Source organism: Ruditapes philippinarum, unplaced genomic scaffold, assembly GCF_026571515.1.
Source record: "Ruditapes philippinarum isolate M1 unplaced genomic scaffold, ASM2657151v2 ctg2499_1_1_1_1, whole genome shotgun sequence".
In the NCBI taxonomy this organism is placed as follows: Eukaryota; Metazoa; Mollusca; class Bivalvia; order Venerida; family Veneridae; genus Ruditapes; species Ruditapes philippinarum.
Genome location: NW_026856312.1, coordinates 26,895 through 52,848, shown reverse-complemented (window position 1 = coordinate 52,848; position 25,954 = coordinate 26,895). Strand labels below are relative to the sequence as shown.

Sequence of the window (25,954 nt, the reverse complement as noted above, 5' to 3'; positions counted from 1 at the left end):
ACTTCGTTTCAACTAAGGAATTTCAAGACAAACCGTTGGTGTTTTCTTAGCAACTTTGTTTTCTACTGTTTTCTACAAGACTTGTATCAACTAACTTATTTAAAAAGGAATTAAAATATAAACCTTGAATCTTCCATCAGGATTTTGTTGTTAACTTCAGTCAGGTGAGCGATAACAGGACCATCACTGACCTCTTGTCTATAATAACAGTGATCTTTGTTCAATTCATAGATTAACAGATCTGACAGTTTTTTTAATAATATAGCACGTGCAACAATATTCGCTTCAGTACGAAATATTATAGAAAGTTTCAAGGAAGATCCCTTTGCCACTATAACCTCACTGCCTTAAAGTTATCGCACTGGACTGTAACAATTTATGTTGCTTATCTACGAGTCGATTGATTTTAGGCAGGACAGAACTAACTTTATCATTCTTTTAGCTTTCCATCACCCCTGAGAGTCCATTCACAACAGCCGTTAGCATGTCTAAAGCAGAAATGGTCCGCGAAGCACGATTATTGCGGGAACCTGTTTTTCTTGATCCGTAAGCTATTATTTTATTCATGTTTTATATATATTTAATACCATACAAAAATAGCTTGAATTCGGTAGTCTAATTGATTGCCACATACTCATAAAACGTTCCAATATTTATAAAATATGTTAACGATAAGATTTGTCACCAAATGTTAGAAAATTGTTTGCATACCTACGTCAAGATCTACTTCAAGTAAACACTTTTTATGCTTGTTTATTCATGCTTTGCTTATATTTTTTCGACTGTTTATAAAAACGTTTTCAAATGCTATAGCTATCGTTAAATTAACAAAATATCTTATAAAATGCAAAAAATGGATTACTCGTTACTTTTTATTTTAACGTTTTCATCTACTTAGAGATCAATTATCTTACTCGTACAGTCATACACTTGTTTTAGCTGGTTCCTTCATTATAAACGATATTTAGTTCATATTCTAATTTATTGGTTTGCAAATGAGGTGTATACTTAGTATTTTGCTTTCCTACCTGACACGTATCCGTTATACAAATTTTACTATTTAAATGATACGCATATCAACGACGATTTTTCAGATGGGTGGACTCACCATTAACTATAAGCGCAATGTACAACCCTTACTCAAATACCATTAGTAAGTATAGTCATGTTGGTTTTTTGTTGTTGTTGTTGTTGTTGTTTTTAAACTTTACTTTCCTTCGTAATTAAACATATGGAAATGCAAGCTAGAAGTTCTTCTTTTTAAAATTACTTAGCAGGGAAATACCTATGTTAATAGTATTGAGTGATGTTAAGTCATTTTTTCGTGAATTGTAAATCAGATAAGGTTGATTTGTTTAGATACATGTCATACAATAAGTATGAATAAAGAATGCATTGAAAATAGTTAAAATATATATACATGTAATAAGTATAGGTCTGTATTATGATAACTGTAATCAAAGCTTACCATATGGAAACGCAACTACATTTTAAGAAAACTTATTGTTCGTGTACATTTCTTTATTCCTAATATAATTTTAATTTCCCTTTATTAGATAAATTAATTCATTTCGAATCCTCAAGAATATAGTAAAATGATACAAGGCTTGTGTAAATTATGTCTAGTTTGTTAGATTTTTATCAAAGAAAATAGGTATGTCATATCACGTAATTTGCAAATTTAAACAGGCTACTGCAGCAATGTTAACAAATTGAATATTTTCCAACAGGAAAACCACATCATTGAAATAAATTATAAATACAAATGATAGTATAATCATCTTAGAATTAGCAATGTTATGCAATTTATTATATATTTATTTTGTTCATTTATTCAGAAAGAAACAAACTTATTAATGTTATGTTACATTGAGTTGATTTGTTTTTTCTTGCTAGGATTTCAAAACATCACATATTAAAACAATTATTTGACACAACATAAGTTTAATGGTGACTATGTATTCCTACATCATTTATGTATATAATATTATATATAATAATAATGATGATGATGATGATGATGATGATGATGATAATGATAATGATGATGGTGATGGCAATAAGATGATGAAGATGATAATAATAAAAATTTTAATAATAAATAAAACTTAGTATTATGTCTATTATTATTATAATTATTATTATTATAATTATTATTATAATCATTATTATTATAAGGGTGATGATGCTGATGACGAAGACGATGATCACGATGATGATGATTATCATCATCATGATCATGATGATTACATACATTTGTTTCAGATTCCAATTTTACTTGCATTTACATAATATGTCTTTTTCCTTGACACAGTTCAGTAATGAGGTACAATCCAAGACAATTATAATGACTATGTCTCCACTCATATAAACACATATACATGTACATGTAGATATATATTGGTTTTGTGTGTGTTTTATAGAACAATGTACATTTTGATTTTAGATACAAAGTAGGAAAAATGCAGAAGTTAAGTTTTCTCTCAGTGATTAATTACAATGATACATCGTACAATAAAGTCGATTGGTCTACAATTGTCACATTTTCCACGAGTATTTCAAAATATTGATAACAAATCGAAAAATATAGAACTGTATCTTTTCGATAATCTTATAAAATGTACCTGGAATGAAAATGTTGGAGTTCGAACGTGATAGAGTATGAACACATATATAAGAAATGAATTTTCTCGAACATTAACTGCTATTTATGTAATATTGGATCATGTACCTAAAACTTACATGTTCCGACAATATCTATTATATATTATTCTTTGGCAGCTTTTTTTCGTATGAGAATAGATACTACCAGCATAAATATTAAAGGTATAATAGACATTCCATTGTTGACCAATTCTGTTGTATCACCGTCGCTGATTTTTTACACTTTCGCTGTCGACAACACGACAAAGCGCCAAGCGTCACCTTATCGTATGTTCGTCTTGTCGCTAACAAATCACGTCAGATGGCGCGTTGTCTCGCGGCGTGTTGCCGTGAGGGCGCTTTGTCATTGACTCGAACGGAAGAATTCGCTTATGTGCGCTTTGATGCTCGCGAGAGTCATGTGACAACACGATAAGAAGCAAACTATTAATAGAAGCCAAGGCGCCACGCTATAACGCCCAGTTTGGTGCGATTCGCAGCGACAAGGCTAAAATTGAAAAACAATATTTGTTGTTTAGTCGTTAGCGACAACGCAATGCGCAAGAGTGTAACAATTTGCCAACTTACAAAACTTTTTAATTACTGCAACGCATTCACGGTAACCCTTGCAATGCTAACATGATATAAGAAATACAAATGTTAAGAATATATTGAACCATACTGAGTGAAGACGTCGGCGGTGTTTGTGTTATTTGAGGTCAAATATTTTGTCATGTTTGATATTGTATAGAGGAAAACCATTTGATTTAAATAAAAACACGTAGCAAAACAAACGTTAATGAAACACTACTTATCTTATTAAAATATGTATTTATTTCTGTTATAATTGAGATTTCTTAAATACTCGCCGGTTAAAATGTTAAACTATATAATTGTTGATTTGTTTATACCTTCAGAAATAAATTCAGGATTTCTTCAGGACAACGTGTACTCGCATGGCAGTCCAAAGTAAGTTTTTATATTTCATATGTTGCTAGCTCTACTTTGAGTAGGTTTGTTGCTGAACAATAAGCAAATTGTAAGCTTTGCATCGAGTAAATTTATTGCTTTATATTCAGAACAATGTTAACTCTACATTGATTTTAAAAGCTTTTAGCTCTGAATTTAGTCCAACACTAGTCAACTGTTTGTAACTTGTTTATTTTCCTTTCGGTACAAGTAATATGTTGCCACTGTGTTTGAAATGCTTTTGTTGTTAATCCTTTTGAAGCTATTTTACTCAACTTCTTCAAGTTTTATATGATTGTACTAATAAGATTAAGCTTACCATGAATGCATTCAAATGTGTGTACATGTGTATAATACATGTATGTGTGCACACGCGCTTTTTTTATATGCGTGTATATGTACATATTTGTATGTTTATTTGCTTTGCTTGTTAAAAATTCAATGAAAAATGAAGATAATTTAGACAACTTCAACAAATACAAGTCATATAGTTCATGTAAATAAAATCAATAAATAGTATAGCTTATATGCACTTATAAGTTTTGTATATGCTTCTGGCTAATTTTCCTTTGAATTGTCAATATTTTGTGTCTCTTTTTAAGGAATATTTTCTTAGAAAACATATTAGTATACATGAGTACACTTTGCAAATTGTCACTTATTCCTTTTTTTCAAGTATGATACTGACAAGAATACTTATATATCTAATTGCGTATTGAAATATGTAGTTTGCTTTATCATGTTTATGATTTAAACATACTACTATCTTTTCCTATCTATTTCAAACAAACCACTGTTGTAAAATATTTGTTGAATAACTTTCAGAGCTAATGATACTGATATTTAAATGATATGTATATAGTACAATATGATAAAATTTTGAAATACAAGTAACCATTTATAAGCATGTTTTTATACAAAATCAGGTAGTTTTAACAATATGCACACTTATTTTTATCTTAGTCTATGATTTCAGTGCTCCCTTTGGTCTTTTTATATTGTTTATTGATCTTTAAATTGTCACTTTATTACATCATGTTTTCTTTAGTTTTTGTCTTCCTCAAACACATTTTCTCCCTTTATATTCACTCTTCTTTTTCCCCAAGTTGGTTTTCTCCAAGGACATCTATTCGGAATATTGTACATGGAATGCTACGGATGCTAATAATTGATATACTTGGAGGCATGATAGTAGCGGTGCGCTTTTTGCTGTTTCTAACATCAATTACATAGCGAATAAATTGTCATGCACCACTATCCTGCACTCATACTCTTGTACATGGAAATTTTCCCTCTTACTAAATATGCTTGTTCTATTTCACATTGCTCCAAACATGATTCTTACATACTCGCTGTCTCTTAACATCAGGAATCAAGTTACAGACAACATTTAATACCCCATACAGACAGTCCTTCCATGCTATGAGTGCTACATTCAAAATGTAGCATTTACCCATCAACTCATCGCTATTCTCTCGCTAAAATGGTAATGTATTCAATGGCTTGCATATTGTTCTTATTTTATCTGGAGATATTCATCCGAATCCTGGTCCATCATCAACAAATTCCTCAACTGAATCATTGTCCACTACGTCATCTATGTCTGTCCCTGGACCTTGCAAGTCTAATGTCGTCAGGTTCCTGTTTATCTGTTCTACAATAAAATGTTCAAAGTCTGCTAAACAAAATAGAAATTCTTACCACTGAATTTAGTATGTTTGATGTTCTTGCCTTTTCAGAAACTTGGCTTAATCCCAGTGGCTCCAATTCGGACATATTTATACCATGTTTCCATGCTCCAGAAAGAAATGACAGGGTTGATGACAGTCATGGGGGAGTTTCTTTTTTTTTTTTTTTTTTCATTTATTTTTATTTTTCAAAAAACATATAAACACAATCATTCACATTTACATAGAAACTCCACATAGAAAAAAAAAAGTAAAAACAACAATTTTCAAAAAATTCAGAAAGAAAAAGAATAAATCTACTTAAAAAACTATCATTCTTACACTAAACAAAACACACACACACACACACACACACACACACAAGACAGGGGAAAAAAAGACAAGTGAATCAGTTTCATTTAATTTTTTACGTTTTATGGTTTATACGTTTAATTTACATAATATTATTGTTTTTTAGTCATCAGTATTGTTTGTTAAATTGTTAGATAATTTACTCCATTTTTGTTTGTACGATTCAATTTTATCATTTGACAGTGCAATTGCTTCTTCAATCTGTATCCTTAACAGCAAAAAGAATTTTTTAAAAATATCAAAAGTGGGCTTTCTTCCTTGATATTTCATTTTTAAAATGTAATATTTCATTAGAATAATGATATAATTTACTACATTACTATTTATATTGGTTGTAAGTTTTACAAAAAACACTGTTTCTTTACTGTATGAAAAATGAAGATTAATGGATAAGAGAAAGGAATGCAAGTTTGACCATAAATTTTGCACAATATTACATTCCCAAAATAGATGATGAAGTGTTTCTAAACTACTGCAGCAAAAATCACACAATTCACATTTGAATTGCATAGATTATATTTGAAAAGCATAGTGTTTGTTGCAGTAAGTCTATGGATGAACTTATACTGAAAATTTCTTAATGTCACATCTATAGTACATTGTAGTGGTATAGTATATATCTTAATCCAATTCAATTCTATATCTATTTCTTTTTCCCATTGCTCTTCATTTTTATTTTTTACCTTCTCATCATTTTCAAGTTGGATATTATATAAAAGTTTATTTATTGTTTTGGATTTTGAATTTTATTGAGAAGTGTATCTTGTTCATCCATATAAGTTGTGTTATTTTTTAGTTTCTCAAGGTATTGTTTTGGTATATTGTTTATTAGCATAAAGTATCTTAAATAATCAGCATTTTCTATTCCGTAAATTTCTTTAAAATCATCATATTTATAAAAGGCTTTTCTCCTATAATCATAAAGATGTTCTATATAAAGTATGCCTTTATCATGCCATGTTTTATAATAAACCAGTTTGTTGTCAATTTTAATGCTAGAATTATTCCATACTATGTCTTTAACATTATCTTTGTTTTTATTGTGCTCATGCTGAATGTGAAACCAAGACGAAAGAACATATTCATGAACGAAATATGTGGATATAAATTATTGATATCATTTTTTGAAAGATTACATTGGAAGATAAAATCATTTCCTTTTGCTTTATCTTGTGTTTTACAAAAAGTTTCCATGAACTCTCATTATCTTTGTTTACATACCTTTTTACCCAGCTTGCTTTTACTGCATTAAGATAATATGTAATGTCTATCATTTTTAGTCCACCATTTTTTATATTAAGTTTTAAAGTTTTGCGTTTTATTTTTTCTGGTTTTCCTGGCCATAAAAAGTGAAACATCGCTTTAGTTATTTCTTTCATCTTATCATTGCATGGATTTGCTAAAACTGAAAAAGGATATATTAATTTTGGCAATGCAAAAGTTTTTATCACTATTACTTTTCCCATTAACGTAAGCTTTCTGTGTTGCCACTGCTTTAAGCAATTGAAAAAAAATCTTGAAGTTTAGGTTCTAAATTTATGTTTGTATTTTTCTTGTAATATGACGAAAAAAAAAAGCCTAATGTTTTTGCTGAATCAGATGTCCACTTAAATTTTCTATTTTTTACAATATTCTATGTTAGTATCTTTAAATGACCCGACTCGTAATATTGTTGATTTCTTTGAATTAAGGTTTAAACCGGAAATTTTACTAAAATTCTGTTATCACATAGACAAGTTTTTCGAAAGACTTAACTGAACCATCGTTTACGAAAAAGTTGCATCATCTGCAAAGAAGGATTGTTTTATTTCTTTGTCTCAACTTTTATTCCTTTTATTTCACTATCTTTTTCTATGTAATTGGATAAAATTTCTAAACAGACGATGAATAATGATGATGATAAAGGACATCCTTGTCGAACACCCCTTTCTATGGTAAAAGGTTCTGAGAAATGACCATTATTTACAATAATACTTGAAATATCAGTGTAAAAAAGTTTGACCCATTGTTTAAAATCTTTACCAAATTGAACTTTTGAAGAGTATTAAAGATAAACTGATGATTTAAAACTATCAAAATGCTTTTTCATAAATCGGCAAAAGAATAATAAACCAGGTTTGTTTTCTTTTTTGAAGATATTCAATTATTTCAAAAATCATCCTTACGTTTTCACCAATGTAAGACGGTTTTTCATGAGACCTGTTTGATTGAAATAATAAAGTTGGCAAAACTTTTTTGATGCGATTAGAAATAGTTTTTGTTGCTAATTTATAATCCACGTTAAGCAAACTTATTGGTCTCCAGTTTGATATATCTGTAAAGATCTTTTTCTGGGCTTGGTATAAGGGATATAATTCCTTGTCTTTGAAGAGTTGTTAGTTTTTGATATTTTGAAAGAGTAATTAATCGAATCAAGAAAATATTTTTTGATGCTATTCCAAAATGTCTTATAAAACTCGACGGTAAGCCATCAGATCCTGGACTTTTGTTGTTTTTCATTTCTGATAAAGCTATTTTACATTTTCATATTCATTTAATATTCCTTCACATATGCACTTTTCTTCTTCATTTAATGATTTAATGTCTGTATTAAAAAATTTTAGATTTGATTTTTGTGGGGCTCTGTATTTGTATAAATTTTCAAAAAATGATTTTTCTTCTTTTAATATTTGTTTTGCGTCTGTAATTTCATTATTTTCTATTTTTAACTTGTGTACAATATAAAAAATGATTTTTCTTCTTTTAATATTTGTTTTGCGTCTGTAATTTCATTATTTTCTATTTTTAACTTGTGTACAATATTTTTCTCCGCATGCTTCTTTTCTAAGTTAGAAAAGTATTTACTATTTTTTTTCATTTTGTTCTATGTGAATAGCACGTGCTCTCAAAATCGAGCCATTTTACACGGTATTCAATAAATTTGTTCAAGTTCTTGCTTTTTAGATATCATTTCTGTATGTAATTTATTTTCATTGTTTTGTTCATTATTGCTAGTAGTTAGTATTTTTTCTTCTAATTGTTTTATTTCTTTCATCAAATTTAACTCATTTTCTTTTTCTTTCTTTTTCTTTTGACTTGCATATCGAATTGTTTCATTTCTTATTGCTCCTTTATAACCTCCCATAGAGTATTTGGATTTGCATGCTTATATTTATTTCTGCTATTGACATTATAGTTGCTTTTATTTGACTTTGGTACTTTTCATATAGTAATAAAGAATTGTTCAATTTAAAATAGCCAGGCCCTTTTTGTCATTGCATTATCATTTATTGTTAAAGTTACTAAAGAGTGATCTGTTTTATATCCGTGTGAAATATTACTTTTTGAAATGACGTTACATAGCACGTCAGATACCAAAAAATAATCTAATCGGCAATATATAACTGGTTTTCCATTTGAATGCCATGTAAATTGTCTCTTTTCAGGGTGTTTTATGCGCCAAATATCACATAAGCTACATGTTTCTAACATACTTTTTATTTTATCTCGACATTTTCTACTTGTTTGAGGTTTTCCATTCTTTTTATCAATATTTGTATTTATCACTGTATAAAAGTCGCCACCGATTATAAAATTATTTTCATCGTTTTCAAGAATAAAATCTTCGAGCATTTGAAAAATGCTCATGTTATTATCATTTGGGCCATAAATGTTCAACATGGTAAAAGCTTTTTCATTTATTGTTACTTCAAGTACTATTAATCTTCCTATTATTAGTTCTTTTTTATTCAGAATTTTTACATTACAATTATTTTTTATAAGAAATGCAACACCTTCTTTGTTTGATTTATTTCCACTGAAGAAAGACATACCTTTCCATTCATTTTTCCATGATTCTGATTGATTTGTTTAATGGGTTTCTTTTAACATATAAATAGAATAAGGTTGTAAATCAAGCCATTCAAAGATTTGTTTTCGTTTCCTATTATTTCTTAACCCTCTAACATTTAATGTAGCTATTGTAGTTTCCATATTGAAGAAACAGGCATTACAAGTATGAGCATACAAACCATAAAACCTTAAACTGAAGTCACTAAGGACATTAACATAAACAGAAAAAAAAAAAGAAAAGGGCCAACTATTTTTTCTTTTAACAAGGGGAAATTGTGGGTTTTTGATCCATGAAATTTGTATTTTTTCGTATAAATTTACTTTTCCCTGTAGACTTTTTTTAAAATTAAAAATAAAAAAATTTTTATTTTAAAGTATGATTAGTTTTCCCCGCAGGATTTTGAGGGTTTGATTTTTTGCATTTTTTTTTCCCCTTTAATAATAAATTTTTCAAAATACTTTATTTTGCATGCACACGCGGGGGGTTCGCAAAAACCCGCAACACTATAAAAAAAACCCTAAATAAAATCCCGCACATGCATGAAATTGAAATACATGCAAATATAAAATTACATACATAAAAATTTTTTTATTACCAATCAAAATAAAAAAAAATCTTAAATTGATTTAAAACCCTCTTTCAAAATTTTATAAAAAATTACTTGTTTAATTATTTTGAATTCAGTATATGTTGTTTATCTTATTCAATTTTCAATGACAAATAAAATTAAAAAAACATAAGGTATGTCTAAAACAGAAAAAGGAAAGAAAAACAACATAAAAAACAAATAAAAAAAACAGTTACTGACACGCTGAACAACTTTTGAAAAAGTTTCTATTCATGGCAAAGACTTATCAACATCCATATGTTGGAAATAGGATGAAAAGGAAAGTTAATCTACTTAATACACTAAGTAAGCATGATAACTTTGAGACAAAGTTTGTTCTCAATCGAAAAACATAACACCATTACTTTAATTCATACAAAGACAGTACATATCTATAAACTATTGAAACAAAATTAAGATTTATATTTTTCTGAAAATGTTTCAACATTGTGACAAAAAGTATCACCACGTAAAAAACATGTGAGAAAAGGTCCCAGTTTTAACTCATGTTATAATTCTTCTAACATAAAAAATGAAAAAACAAAAAAACAAAACACACAAAAAAAAACAAAAATAACAACTAATCTTTGGGAAAAAAAAACTATCAAAAAATGTACAAAAATTCATGAAATTGTGTATTTACTATATTTAAATTACAATAAAAAGTGTCTTTATAAAAAAGATATTTCTTACACTTTTTTACACACCAAAAATCATGAAGTTGTGTATTAACTGTTAGAAGTGGCCTGCTGTAAATGATTTTTCCACAGGGACTTGATTTTTCTGATAATGTATTTCTTATATGTTTCACTTTTTTTTATATTGTTTTCATCTATTAGACGTTATTCCACGAAATATTAAGCCACTTATGATATTCTTGATAGAGCACAAAGATCACATTTCCACTGCTGCTTTTATAGAAAATTTTTCCATTTTTTGACCAGGCATTTATAACCTTTGTTGGATCACTCTTTTTGATTACCATCAAAACATGCATATTAACACGCGTTAAATCTTCACTTACAAATATATTGCTTCCTTTTAAATACTTCCTATTTCTCAGTAGTTTATCTCTTTTCATTCTTGATACAAATCTCACAATAATTTGTCTATGACTAATAACTTCTTCATTTTTCGTTTTCTTTAATTTTTCGGCCATAGTTTCACTGCTTTCCTTTTTCTTTTTTGTTTCATCTTTTTTCATATCATTCATTTTGCTTCCAATGCCTTCATTTATACGTGTATGATTTTCATGTTCAGTCCTTTCTATACTTTTCCCAGCATAATTTATTGATTCACTTTAATAAGTTTCTTTATACATTAAGAATTCACTATTTTACAAACGGCGAATGGATCTCGAACCTAGAAATGTGTATGGGTAGAGATTATTCTATCTCAATCTAAACGTATCTTGTTAGGTATTTTTTATCGGCCACCAAGTGCAGATTCACATTACACGACTCTTATTGAACACTATCTAATCTTGGCAGAAGAAACAAATATACCAGATATCATTGTAACTGGAGATTTTAACTTTAATCCATCTAATCCTTCATTATCACGCAAACTTCTTTCAATTTGTCAACAATTTCACCTTGAGCAACTAATAAACGAATTTACACTTTTTACCGAGACTTCAGCCTCTGTTTTTTGATCTTGTTCTTGTAGTCACCGAGTAATAACTTCCGGTGTTGGGGAACCAGTTCTAGACCAAAATCTTCGCTACCACTGCCCTATTTTTGCTCTTTTTTTCATTTTCTAACCTAAATCGGGATCTTTCAAACGTTTTGTTTGGTTATATGATCAAGGCAACTACCACTCTCTTAAACAAAGCATCATGCAAACTGACTGGGAACAATATACAAACATCGACATAAATGAACATGCAATTTAATTAAGCAAAAAAAAAAAAACTTGCAGACTCACTTACATCAAACAACACATCGCAGAGAGACTGGTGGAGACTCGTTAAATCATTCATTTCACCTACTGAAAAACAAACAATTCCGGCACTCTCCCACCCAGTTACTCTAAGACTTACATATGACAACAAATCAAAATCTGACTTATTAAACAATTATTTTTGCAATCAGTCCTCTCTTGAAAGCTCTGAAAAAGAAGTTCCGGAGAATTTCTATGAGCAACCTGGGAACACCATCACTTCAATATATATTTCAACTCAAGATGTTGAAGATGCCATCAAAACTCTTAATACCAATAAAGCTTCTGGGCCTGATGAAATAAGCAATAGGATCTTATATGAAACGTCGTTCGTAATCAAATCCCCACTCTGTTCACTTTTTAATCATTCACTCCGCTCTTGTAAGATTCCTCAAACTTGGAAAGATGCCAATATTTGCCCAATTTTTAAGAAAGGCGATCCATCTTTACCCAATAACTATCGTCCTATATCGCTTTTATGCTGCATGGAAACAATCTTTGAACGAATTATTTTCAAGTATGTTTATAATTTTCTTCATGATAATGACTTTATATCTCCCCTTCAATCTGGTTTTAAACCTGGCGACTCAACTGTGAATCAATAAACCTTTCTTTACAACTCCTTCTGTTAAGCCCTTGATGAAGGTCTTGAGATACGATTTGTCTTTTTCGACATCAGCAAGGCCTTCGATAAAGTGTGGCACAAGTGTCTCCTGGTGAAATTAAAGAGCCGGTATTCAAGGACCCCTTCTCGACTTGTTTTCGGACTATATGTCAAATAGACGCCAACCTGTTGTCCTTTCTGGCGCCAAATCTGATTGGTCAGTAATCAACGCAGGAGTACCTCAAGGCTCGATTCTGGGTCCGCTTCTTTTCTTAGTCTATATAAATGACATTAAGTCCTTTGTAAATCTTTTTGCCGACGATACCAGTCTGTATTTGATCGTTTACCATCCTGTTACTGCGGCTGATTTTCTTCAATCTGACAATAAGAAGATTTCTTCATGGGCTGACAAATGGCTAGTAAAGTTTAATCCTTCCAAATCTGAAACCATGCTAATCACACGTAAAACATCTAAACTATTTCATCCACTTCTGTCAATGCAAAACCAGACAATATCTTCAGTGACATCTCACAAACACCTAGGCTTACACTTTTTCAGACGATGGTTCATGGCATATTCAAATTAATCGTGTAAAAGAGAGGGCTTGGAAACGTATACATATCATGCGCAAATTTAAATTTCAACTTGATCGTAAATCTTTAGAAATAACCTACCTGTCTTATATCAGGCCAATTCTAGAATACGCCGATGTTGTTTACACCAATTGTACTCAATATGAAAAAGATGAACTCGATAAAATCCAGCATGAAGCTTCAAGACATGTCTCTGGTGTTACTAAACTTGTGTCCATTCATCAGCTCCAACGAGAGGTCCCTTGGGAATCTATAGACAGTAGAAGAAAGAAACATTAATTAATTCTTGTTTATAAAATGAAAAATGGACTCTCCTGACTACCTATCAAGTCTTGTCCCTCCCTCTGTAGGTGACACCTTGCGTTATAATTTAAAAAATTCGAACAATATACAAGGGATACATACAAGAACCTCTATATACTATAATGCTTTTCTTCCCTCAGCTCTCAGAGAATGGAATGCACTTCCAGATGATATACAAAATGCCCCTTCGTTATCTTCTTCCAAGTGTCTATTGAATAGAAACATTAAAAAAGTGTCCAAAATATTTCTATACATGTATCAGATAATGGCAAATATAACATGCACGTCTACGAACAGAGTGTAGTTCTCTTAACCACCATCTTTTCAGAAAAAATATTGTAAACACACCTTTATGCCAATGTGGACTTCCAGAAACTAACCATCATTCTTTCTTTGAATGCAAACAATACACTTCTATCAGAGACAGACTTTTCCAAACACTTTCAGATTACTGTAATGTAACTCTCCACACACTACTTAACGGCGACACAAACTTAAGTGACGACATCAACATCAGTATATTTCAGGCAGTTCAAATATATATCCAAGATAGCAAATGCTACATCTACTGCTCCTCCAGTTTACTTACCGAATAGATTTTCCTCTTTCTTTTTTCCACTTTCTATTACGCTATGTTTCTTTTCTATCTCAACTCCCTGTTTCTACTCCTTTCAGGTATAAACACATATATATGTTTTTTTTTCGTAGGTAGTTATCTTATCTGTTTTACTTCTTCATGTTTCTTTAATCTACTAGTATTAATAATTATTTTCTCTTCTTATTCAATATTTCAAACATTTTCAAACCCGTCTTATTTCTAGTAATTAATTCCATGTTAGGAAAAGGCCTATATAAGCATTTATGCTTTCGGATCTGATCCTTTTACTGCATTGTATTTTGTTATTCAATATTGTACGAAAATTTTGTTTGTACAAAATGTTCGAAATAAAATATGTTTAAACCAACTTCTTCAAGTTTACTTTCCAATTTACAATACTAATAACTTTACGTCAGATGTTTTTTTCGCGATTTTATTTGATTTGATACAGATCTGAATCAATATCTTGTATCTAAAAGTTAAGATCATTCGTCCAGAACGATAATTTCTTTATTGTGAAAATGACTTGAACGTTCAGAATCGCATTGAATGTTGCTATTTATTTTATATATATTTTATTGTTGCTGTTTCATGTAAATTCCGAGTATATTCCTTAATACCCCTTTATCATATTCCTGAATTTAATCTTTATAATAATATTATTATGAAATATTACAGATTTAGAACCTCAGTAGGGCTATGTTAAAGTTATATACATTAAATTTTATCAGTTTGATCTAAACGGTAGGCATATACACGGGGGTGGAACCCCATATGAATCTCAAAAATGAGCATCGGTAAAAATGATATGTGAATTTCCGCTGCACCAGATGTGAAGCATAACATCAGATGTGACTGGGAAAATAGGCCGATCGCAGGGTAATTTTTAATCTTTTTAAACATTTATATAAAATTCAATCCTTTTTTTAAGAAAATCGAAATGTGATTCTACCCTCCTGACTCTCCTCTATATTACCCCTTGTTGTTTTGGATTTCTATGCAGTCTTCATCGAGATATTCTTTCCGTCGTGGGTTCTGGTGTGTCCAAAACATGCAATATGAATGATGAAAATGTCACTAAACGGACTCAAAAAACATAGATTTTACGAAATCTCACTACAGGTCAATGCGTAACATTCAAACAAATCCTGGTTTAAATATTTATTGAGATTTGGCTACATACAAGGGAATCGCTTCTCAAAATTGCATTTGAGCTCCAGATGTGCTGAAGAGATTCATAAGTGATGTAAAAAACCATCTACAAAACCACGGACCTCTTCCATATAATCATTGAATAGCCAATGTATAGAAACAATATAGGTTTTGCATTTTTGGCTGAAAGTTTAATTGTAAAATTAGTGTGTTTGATTACCACAGTGACAGAGCTTACTAGCTTATACTAGCATTAGAAATACTAAAAGGCTCGAGTACATGAAAATGTTGACGCAGAGCGGATAGTACTCTTATGATAAACAATTCACTAATAAATGATATGTAACTTGGACAAAGCAAACTGAGAGTATTGAACTTTGTAAAGCTATCGTGTCATAAAATATGTTTCTTTAATAATGTTTACATTCATAAAAATATCTATAACTTTCATATTCCACAAGTTATAGTTATAGCGACAGACTGTTATGTGTAAATATCATGGCCAGATGCGACATCGAAGGTTTTTCTTTACAGGATATGGGCCGAGAAAATTGTCTGTAAGGAAAACCCGAGTTCATGATATTTCTACATAATAGTCGAGTTCGATATATCATAACTGTTTTATCGCATGATAAACAAAAAATGAGAATTTTAATAAACATAAAAATTCAATTTATGATTGGCTTCTCTCCATAAATTAAATTTCCCACCCGAAACCTCGGTTACTTTTTATGTTAAAGTTTCTTTAAAACCATTCAAAGAATTACAGAGCAGGCATAAAATTCAGATAGGCATTGACCCATAATTGCGACTGTGGGCAAAAAGTGAACCATGTAAATATTCTGCAGGGACGTTTCTTAATGTGGAAAATAAATATGCAAATCTTCTTTGATCTTTTTTAAAAAGTTTATCACTAACTTTCTTACAGCATCATAACAAATACAAACACGCTTCACATTACACTCCTATTAAGCAGACAGTGCAGTCGAGTGAATAATTAATTAATTTATTTATTTATTAATGCATGGTGGCATAAAAAGGGAAATATTGCAGTACACACAACGTCAATAAGTCAAAAAAACAAAGCCTTCCCACCATATCTACGTATTTTAAAAACCTTTCGTATGCAGAATGTCTTATGTCTCTTTCTATATGGATACTATGTTATTCGTCTCGTGAAAATGTGTCTATTTCGGATAATAGTATTTATAACAGAATGATACACAACAGAATAAATTCTAGATTGTTGCAAATTTTTCATGCTATGCTCATATGAATCTCTTCAGCACATCTGGAGCTCAAATGCAATTTTGAGCAGCGATTCCCTTGTATGTAGCCAAATCTCAATAAATATATAAAACAGGATTTGTTTGAATGTTTAGCATCGATCTGTAGTGAGATTTCGTAAAATCTATGTTTTTTGAGTCCGTTTAGTGACATTTTCTTCATTCATATTACATGTTTTGGACACACCAGAACCCACGACGGAAAGAATATCTCAATGAAGACTGCATAGAAATCCAAAACAACAAGGGATAATATAGAGGAGAGTCAGGAGGGTAGAATCACATTTCGATTTTCTTAAAAAAAGGATTGAATTTTATATAAATGTTTGAAAAGATGAAAACTTACCCTGTGATCGGCCTAGTTTTCCAGTCACATCTGATGTTATGCTTCACATCTGGTGCAGCGGAAATTCACATATCATTTTTACCGATGCTCATTTTTGAGATTCATATGGGGTTCCACCCCCGTGATATAGGGTTTGGCAGAAAAAAGTTTCAGATAAGGAAGTGTGTTGCTTAATCGTTTGATATGTCTATAAACATTTTTAGAAAGTATGACAATTAACGATTTGTTACGTCTTCTCCTTCTCAGGCTGAAAGCTATCTTAATGTGAAATTTCATTTTCCTCTTTGCATATATTAAGCAATATGTTGAGCATTTTTCTTATTTATTGTCATCTGCTTTTGATTGGATTAAAAATAATTCCCAATAATTTGTGCCATATTATGTTTAAAATATGATTTATTTCTAATACTTATATTATTTTTAAAGATATATGAACTATGGCGCAGTTGGCATGATTATTGGTCACGAAATAACACATGGCTTTGATAGAAACGGTAAGACCTTTATTTTCATTATATTTTACAATTATTAGTAAAAAAGTTACTCAATGATTAGAACCGGTGTTTAAAAATGAAAAGTGAAAAAAAAGCTTTTTTGACGAGAAAATTGCAATTCTTTGCATCTGTTCCAGTGTCCATTTTTCTTTTTTCTTTTTTTTTTTAAGACTGGGATATGTTTTGTTTGATGTATTTATTTTTGTTTCTTTAGAATAAACACAAATTCAGTTTTATGATATTTTTAAAGGCAATAAATATTGTCCCCGATGCTAAAGTAACTACTAAATTAATGTATCAGGTTTCTTCAGGAACTACGTGTTTCTCTTTTTCACTGGACCTTGAATGACATTTCAACCTTCGTAAATTGCCTTGCAATGATTATTTAAGGTAGTGTATTAATAATAAGCAGGGGCAGTGAAACGAACAAAATGTCGACAAAATAGTTGTTTGCATTCCATTAACTTAATAAACAGACAATATATCGTACGATTCTTGGCATACGAACACTTTCTTGAAACCTAGATTTATCAGGACATATTTATCTAAGATATGGGCACTAAATAATTTGATCAAACATCTTATGATTCCTATTATCTTATTAATCAAATGGTGTCAGCCTGTAACGGTCTTTTCGTATTATCATGGTCTTGACATGATGTAACATGTATACACATTCATCAATTTAACTGTTTATAATAACGACATTAATGTACCATCTATAAATTACGCTTTTCTAATGGTTGGCTGCTAAACAAACGCCTCTATATGGCCGCTTACTCGGGCCATTCTTGCTTGTTCCTTTGTATTGCGTATACATCAGATTCTGTAAATAATCCCTATTGTTGTTTTTGTATCATTTGGTACATAGGTAGGAACTATGATAAAGAAGGCAAGCAGCAGACATGGTGGTTACAAAGAGATGTTGACAAGTTTGAAACAAAGACTCAATGTTTTATAGACATGTGGAGTAACTTCACTATACCTGGAACAGGTGGCATGAAGGTGATACTTATAAGATATATAATTCTATTGTTTATTGATGGGTTTGTGAAAATATTAACGTGTACAAAATACCTTTCAAAATTACAAGATCATCAGAAAGAACGTAAACTACTGATTACAGTATTATTGAAGATAATATATGTTAATACAGTGTTAACGTATAAAAAACATTCAAGTACTTTTTGTGTATAAACATTCATCAGGGATGTATTACATAAAATATGCACAGCTTAGTTTAAGATTTCTTTACAGGTACTTTGTGTCATATCAAAAGTTTAACTACGTAACGTTTAACAGCTTCTTTTGACAGCCAACTAAAAGAACGACATTGGTAATACGTAACTAATATAATATTCAATCAAATCTTTATTCAAGTGATTGGAACAGGCACAAACGTGATTTTAATAAATCAAACTAATGTTAGGCGTGTTCTATTTGTCGCTTTTTAATGTTATGTTGAAACATAGTTATAATTAATTTCTGCATTTTGTTTCTTCTGCTACTAAATTTATCATGAAAATCGATTCAGTTCACAGCAGGTAAGGTTTGTAATTGCATGTTTTAAGTGTTAGAATACGTTTCAGAATAACGGTGAGTTGACGTTAAATGAAGTTCTGTCTGATCACGAAGGAACACGGATTAGTTATAAGGTACAGTACTTAACATATTGGTCGCAATAAACGCAAGCAAAAGATATTAGGGATCGTTTTGAAGAATCCAAATCAGCATTGCCATATTAACAAGCTACTTTGCTACTTTATATTAAGTGCATTATCATATTTAAGCATGTTCAAAATTAAAATATACTGTAAACAATGGTTGTAAAATTATTGTCCTAAGGAAACCGCCAAATTGAGATCATTGTACTAAAGAAATATGCAAGTGTAGTATCTCAGTCCGAACGCGCTCACAACAGAAAAGTTACAAGATAATAACAGTTATGAATGGCATAAACGCCTCCGTCTGAGAATGCAATTTCAGGAAGTTAAGTCATTTTAAAGGCGCTAGGGTAATTTAGGCATCACTATTTAAAAAAAATTACATCGGAAGTAGTAAGCAAGTTCCTCCTGCAAAGATAATTTTGTCTTGGATCCTTATATTGAATGTTTATCATTCCGAATACCATTTTAGCAGAAAAGGGTCACGTGCCACGCATATATATTTTCATGAAAGTTGTGTTCGAAATTTCCAGTTTCTCTAGTTTCGCTTCATATTTTCAACGACAATGGTTGTATTATCCTTAACACCGATTTACAAAAAAGGCGCAATGTGTATACACACATATAAAATGCTGTATATCCTTAGATACAAATATGGTTTCAATATTTAAAACAGATACTTTCATTGGTTTACAACATTAAGTACTATGTTCTTTAGATATTGTTTTGTTTTTATATTGATTTGCATATTGTTTATTGTAATTAAAGGCCTATCGTAGGATGATAGAGAAACAACGGAAAGGTAGAGAGGAAAAAAGATTGCCTGGGCTGCCTTACACACCAAATCAATTGTTCTTCATAAATATGGTGCAGGTATTAAACTGTGGTTTTATTTTTTAATTCATTTAAAGTTATTGTTATCAGTTTGGCACCGCATACATTACACTGGCATTATATTTATAAAGCCAGTGAAATGTGATCGTCAGTGGTCCAGGATTCAAGATAAAAAGTGCAGCTACCACCTAAGCATTATTTAATGATTTGTTTGTAAAGCACGTGTGTCTTTTAGAAAGTCGATTAGTCATGTTTCAAGGCTAAAGTGGCTTTGATTTTCGATTTAGTGACCCCAAAATCAACAGGGGTTATCTATTTGTCATGACTAGTCAATATGTCATTGGGACCTTAAAGGCTGTGTGCGGCACTTTTATGACAAAGTCATCATACATCGTTATAAATAATGTTTACAATAAATGTTTGCTTGAATGGCTGGAAGTAATTGACTGGACATTTTTTTTATACCATTTGATACCACCAAGTTCAAAAGTAACTTGACCTTGACCCCAAAATCAGTTATTGTCATCTACTGGCCAATATCAATGCACCTATGAAGTTTGAGGGCCTTAGAATTATTGAATGTCAAGTAATTAGTCGGAAAGTGTTTTGACATGCAATGACAAATGTGGCTTTGACCGCTGAACCCTTGTCATAAAAACTTAAGGAATCATCTACTGGTTAGGACCAATTTCCATACAAAGCCCTAAGTTCATAAGTTTGGGCGTTCTTAAGTTATTGATCGATAAACTTTTAATTTTACGGACCAACAGATTTTTACCTTTTGAGCCTTGACCTTTGACCCTACATCATCTACTGGACAATACTATAAAACCTACGAAGATTGAGGGCAGAGACCATAAAGTTGGCAAATTATTGGTTGGAAACTGTTTTGAAATCGAAGGTCAGTGTGACTTCGACCGCTGATCCCTTAACCGATGATTAAACTGAAGTGATTTACCAGTAAAAACCAATCGCCTGTTAAGTTAAGGTTTTCAAGTTATAAGTCGTAAACCGTTTTGACCGTCAAGGTCAATTAATCTTGACCATTGACCAACGGTCCCCATATAAATAGGATTAACCTGCTGGCCAAGACCAATGCAACTGTGAAGTTTGATGGCCAAGGGCCAATTGAATGTCAAGTTATTGGTCGGAAGTTTGACATACATGGTCAATATGATTTTAACCTTTAACCAATTAGCCTGAAACACAAATCGGTCATCTATATACTGCAAAAGATGGAGAGGACAAATGTGCCAAAATTGCCCGAAAATCTCCATAAGGTTATTCTAAATTTGAAGTTAATATAACCGTCGATAATACTTATGCCGAGAATACGGCGTTGAGAAAAGCCAGGCAGGCAATGTTGTTTACCTTACTAAGAAACGAATAGCTTTTATCTGCAATTCAGTTTTAAAAACTATCAAGAATTTTCATAACCAATATTTGAGTTTCTCTTTCAGCCATTTTGCACCAATATAAGAAACGATATGAAGAAGTTTTGGATACGGTACTATGTGCATCCATTATCATTAATAAGGTAAAAAAGCAATTTTGTGTTTTTGTGATTAAAAACTTTTATTTATAATGAAGTGTCACATTTTAGTCAGCTTGTAAATGATTAAATTTACTCGTTACTTGCTTTCATTGCGCTTGGAATGTCAGATTTGTATCAACTTGTTATATCTAACACGCAATATATATTTTTTTTTAAAAAAAACTTGTTTAACTTAAGTGCACCTACATAACGCAAAAACTTGTGATCGAACGGTTTAAGTATAGTTAGACAGTTTCGCGTTTGAATTACATTGAATATTCATGCTTTACCTATATAAATGTTCCTATGTTATATCCGTTCAGTTCCTAGTGTACAAACAATGGGATCATATGAAAACGCAAGCTGTAACAATTACTTATCTTAAATATTTTAAGATTATAAATGTATTTTATTTATCCGGACATTGTTATCTGAATTTCATTTCATTTATAACTCCATAGTTTAAGTTTTAAAATCATCACCTTGTATAATCATACAGCCGATCTCATATAAATTGCAGTACAAGAGTAAGAGGTTGTTTGGCTGCAATGTAGCCAAGTCTAATACGATTCGGAATAAATGATAACTGGGGAAAGACATGGTTATTTCATTAGTCTTCAATAAAATACAAGTACATAAAAAACATACATCAGAATAACAATTCGTTACCTATTTTAATTTTCTTGCTTTGTTATAAAACATTGTAATACAATATATTTTTGTCAAATGGATATGTAATAATAGCTTCTTATCTACGTATACAAATAATGAACTGAGCATTGTTGGATTTCATATAATGAGTGCTGTTTACCGATACCTTTAATGGAGAAACATAGTAACCTTCTCAACAGTCTACTAAATTTTTCACTGATTAAAAGTTTGTCTCGTGATGACATTGTTTATCATTGTGTCAGGACTTTGGCGGTTTGCAAATCTCTCAGAAATTCTGAAAGTTTAATGTTTATGTTTAAACTCAAATATATTGGTGATTCTTTGCTTATTAAGAATTTATATATTATTTAATCTGGATATACTTAATAAATGCACAATGTATTATGATAAACCAATACGAGGGCGTCGGAATTGTCTAATTTATATATATAAAGAAATGAGAGAATATATACACACATACCACATTCTTCACTGATTTGGACCAGAGAACTATATATCTATTTCCGAAAGTCAACTGAATCCCGTAAGATCAACTAGGTCCGTAGGATACAATGAATTTAGAAAAATAAAGTATATATAAAGGGAGATAATTAAATTAAATTCAGTTATACTTTCCCCTACATGGGATCAGATAAAGATACAAGTGTGCAGATAAATTATTATATAAATGAGAGAATATATACACACATACTACCACATCGATATGCCAGTCAAATTACGGCACAGCGCCTAGCAGAACAGTCATGAAAGCATAGCCACTGCTCATCCACCATCACAAAATTATGGTTTCAGAACAACTTTATATACAGTCACAAACTGCACTTCACATTGAAACAGGCTCAACATTTGCATATACGAGGGGTGTCCCAGAATTACATGGACTTTTGCTGTAACTCAAAAACTACTGAAAATAAAAACAAACAAAATTAACATGAACAAAATGCAACTTTATTGCATTAGTATAAAAATTTCAAAGTTGTCCCGCAACTGGATCAGTGTCTGTTGGCAGGGTAATGAGACAAGGGGTAGCGGGTGCGGGGCAGTCCATTCCGACGTTACGACGTCATTCCGGTGGCGTCGCTAGTTGTTAATAAATGCGTGGCGTCGAATGTCAGTTTTTCATAACATAGTCGCCGCCTAACTCAATAGACCTATGGTGTCGATATATCCACTGGTCGTACACCGCCCTGTACCACTCCTGGTCGAAATCAGCCACCACTTTCTGCGTTGCGAACGAGAGTTCCTGGAAGGAATCGAACTTCCGTCCCTTAAGTGCCGACTTCTCGCCGTAACACCTGACAAATAGACAATTTATCTACTAAGTAAGCGATATTGTACATAGACTTAATCCGCAAATAATAATAAAAATAATAATAATAATAATATTAAAGCATACTATTAACTTTTATTACGATAATAGTGTTAAAGACGACGGTGATAATGCTGACGCCGTATTATTATTATTATTTATTATTATTATTATTATTATTATTCTGGAGTTTATGTTGTATGCAAAGACAATGTCCCGATCTATGACGTCCTTGACTTCCTTAATTGACGCCGCAGTCAACGTTGACTTTCTCCCACGACCCTTGTCGTCTTCAATGTCCTCCCGGCCGTCTCGAAAACGCTTATGCCACTTGAAAACGAGTGATCGACAAACAGGAGGTCTCACTTTTGCAGTCTCCAACATTTCCTGCGTCTGTGTTGGCGTCTTCCAAAGATTAACACAAAACTTCATGATAGTCCGATGTTCAGCGTAATCCGTGGACGTCATTTTTTGTTAAATATCCAAGAGCAACGGTTGTCAGTTGTCCGCCGGTAAACAATAACGGAAACAGCTATGACGTCAAAATTTCAAATGAACGTTCACATGACGACACTGCATATGCTTACGACGTCGCGCCATTTTTTACGTATAAATACGCAAGATATACGAAAGTAAAGACAACTTATTAATACAAAATATTGGTCTGCCCCGCCCTGCGCATACTGCGTTACTATAGCGACGTAAAATATAGAGAAGCAATGTTAGAAATTTAAAAATAATGGACATATTCATTAAGGATATGTTAAAGGTATTGTGTACAAATTTGCTAAAAAATGCATTAAAAAATAAAAAAAGTTATAGCAAAAGTCCACGTAATTCTGGGACACCCCTCGTATAGAGTTTGTTCTCTGTTATTATGTCTCCAAATCAACGATGACTTTTTTTGTCTTCTTCACTGATTGGAACCAGAGAACTATATATCTATTCCCGAAAGTCAACTGGATCCCGTAAGATCAAGTAAATCCGTAGGATACAATTAATTTAGACTGATAAAGTATATACAAAGGGAGATAATTAAATTCAATATACCTTCCCCTACGTTGGATCAGATAAAGATACAAGTGTGCAGTTAAATTATTATAGAAATGAGAGAATATATACACACATACCACCACATCGATATGCCAGTCCAATTACGGCACTGTGCCTATAACTGTATTGAATTTAATTATCTCCCTTAGGGTATGCGTTCGTAGTCTGTCAAAATTATTAGTTAGAATATTACATTCCTTGGAGGATAATTTTACTCAGCCCGAAAGTGACGTATACATCGATGTCGACGTTATCTGTCTAGAGTTGACATTTTGTAATTATCCCCTCAGTGTGAATTTATCTCATGGAAATCTGAAATAGTTTGTTTTGCTAATAGCTGTTGTTCACGAGGGTTTTTTTTTAATTAATTTTCGTAGTGTAAGGTCATTAACCTATCTTTATGACGCCACCATATTATGTAGTCACATTATTAAATGTTTTATACGGTTGTTCTATTACCCATGCAAAGAGTACTTTGAAAAAACTATGGCTTATAAGTCTTGTACTTACAAAAGAATAAAAGTGATAAATGTTCTATCATATTTGATAAATCGTTTAGTGGAAAGCTTTTTGGTTTTTGAAAACACCTACACCCCGCCCCAAGCCCTCAAAAAGTAAAAAATGAAGACAAGAACAAATGAACTGCACTGAGTATAAGAGGGTACAACACAAACTTAAAGTCTACATATAATTATGGTCAATAATGTTAAATTCGTCCAATTCCGTTTGGTATGTTTAATAAAAACGTTATCATTTTTAATATGCTATCGAAGTCTTTTTTACTGCCTTCAGATTTGTCGGGCTTATGCAGAATAGTGAAGAATTTGCAGATACCTGGAATTGTCCGGTTGGGTCCAATATGAATCCTGCTGATAAATGTACTCTTTATCAATAAAGCAAAATACATAGTCACGCACTGAAATAAAACGTAGATAAATATTACTATAGCATGGATTATTAAAATTGGAATACCAATAAAATTTCTTTTCAAATCACCGTGTTTTGCTTACTTGTTTCTAAGCATATACAATTATATCTTCATCGGAATGAAACAAACATACAAACAAATATAAACAAATATATCATTTGTGTGGTTTAAAATACCGTTATGTTCTATAAATACTTAATATAATGGTTATTAATGAATGTTCAATACATGAAAGTTGCATCTGACGACGGCAGTACTACTATCTACATGTACATACTATGTAGCACTTCGTCATCAGGACTTTAATAATTGGTACACATAGTTATGTTTTTATCAATTATTAAAACGAATTATTATGTTTTATTTATTTAATTTTATAAATGAAATATGATAACAAGGAGCAACCATGAAAAGCGAGATTTCATAACGGAACTCCGCCTTCCCAGCTAAATCCAGCAACACATAACGACACGGAACAGAGCTGGGTACGGGACGAAACAGGACCGGTTAGGACGGGGTATAGTTAGTGTTGTTGTTGTTGTTGTTGTTGTT

General features: G+C 31.3%; 1 protein-coding gene and 1 long non-coding RNA gene across 2 annotated transcripts in view; both read left to right on the top strand.

The window, feature by feature from the left end:
• LOC132746192 (neprilysin-1-like) overlaps positions 1-25,407 on the top strand; it is a 134,509-nt gene extending 109,102 nt beyond the window's left edge. Inside the window, exons 10-11 of the mRNA XM_060735269.1 lie at positions 21,367-21,443; positions 25,267-25,407. Of these exons, the coding sequence (XP_060591252.1) occupies positions 21,367-21,443; positions 25,267-25,369 (180 nt within the window). The 3' untranslated portion in view covers positions 25,370-25,407. The remainder of the gene's footprint in view (positions 1-21,366; positions 21,444-25,266) is intronic.
• Positions 310-3,612, top strand: LOC132746193 (uncharacterized). Its single transcript, XR_009627957.1, has 3 exons — positions 310-546; positions 1,095-1,153; positions 3,561-3,612. It is a non-coding gene; the product is annotated as an uncharacterized LOC132746193 (long non-coding RNA).
• Positions 25,408-25,954: the final 547 nt, after the last annotated feature.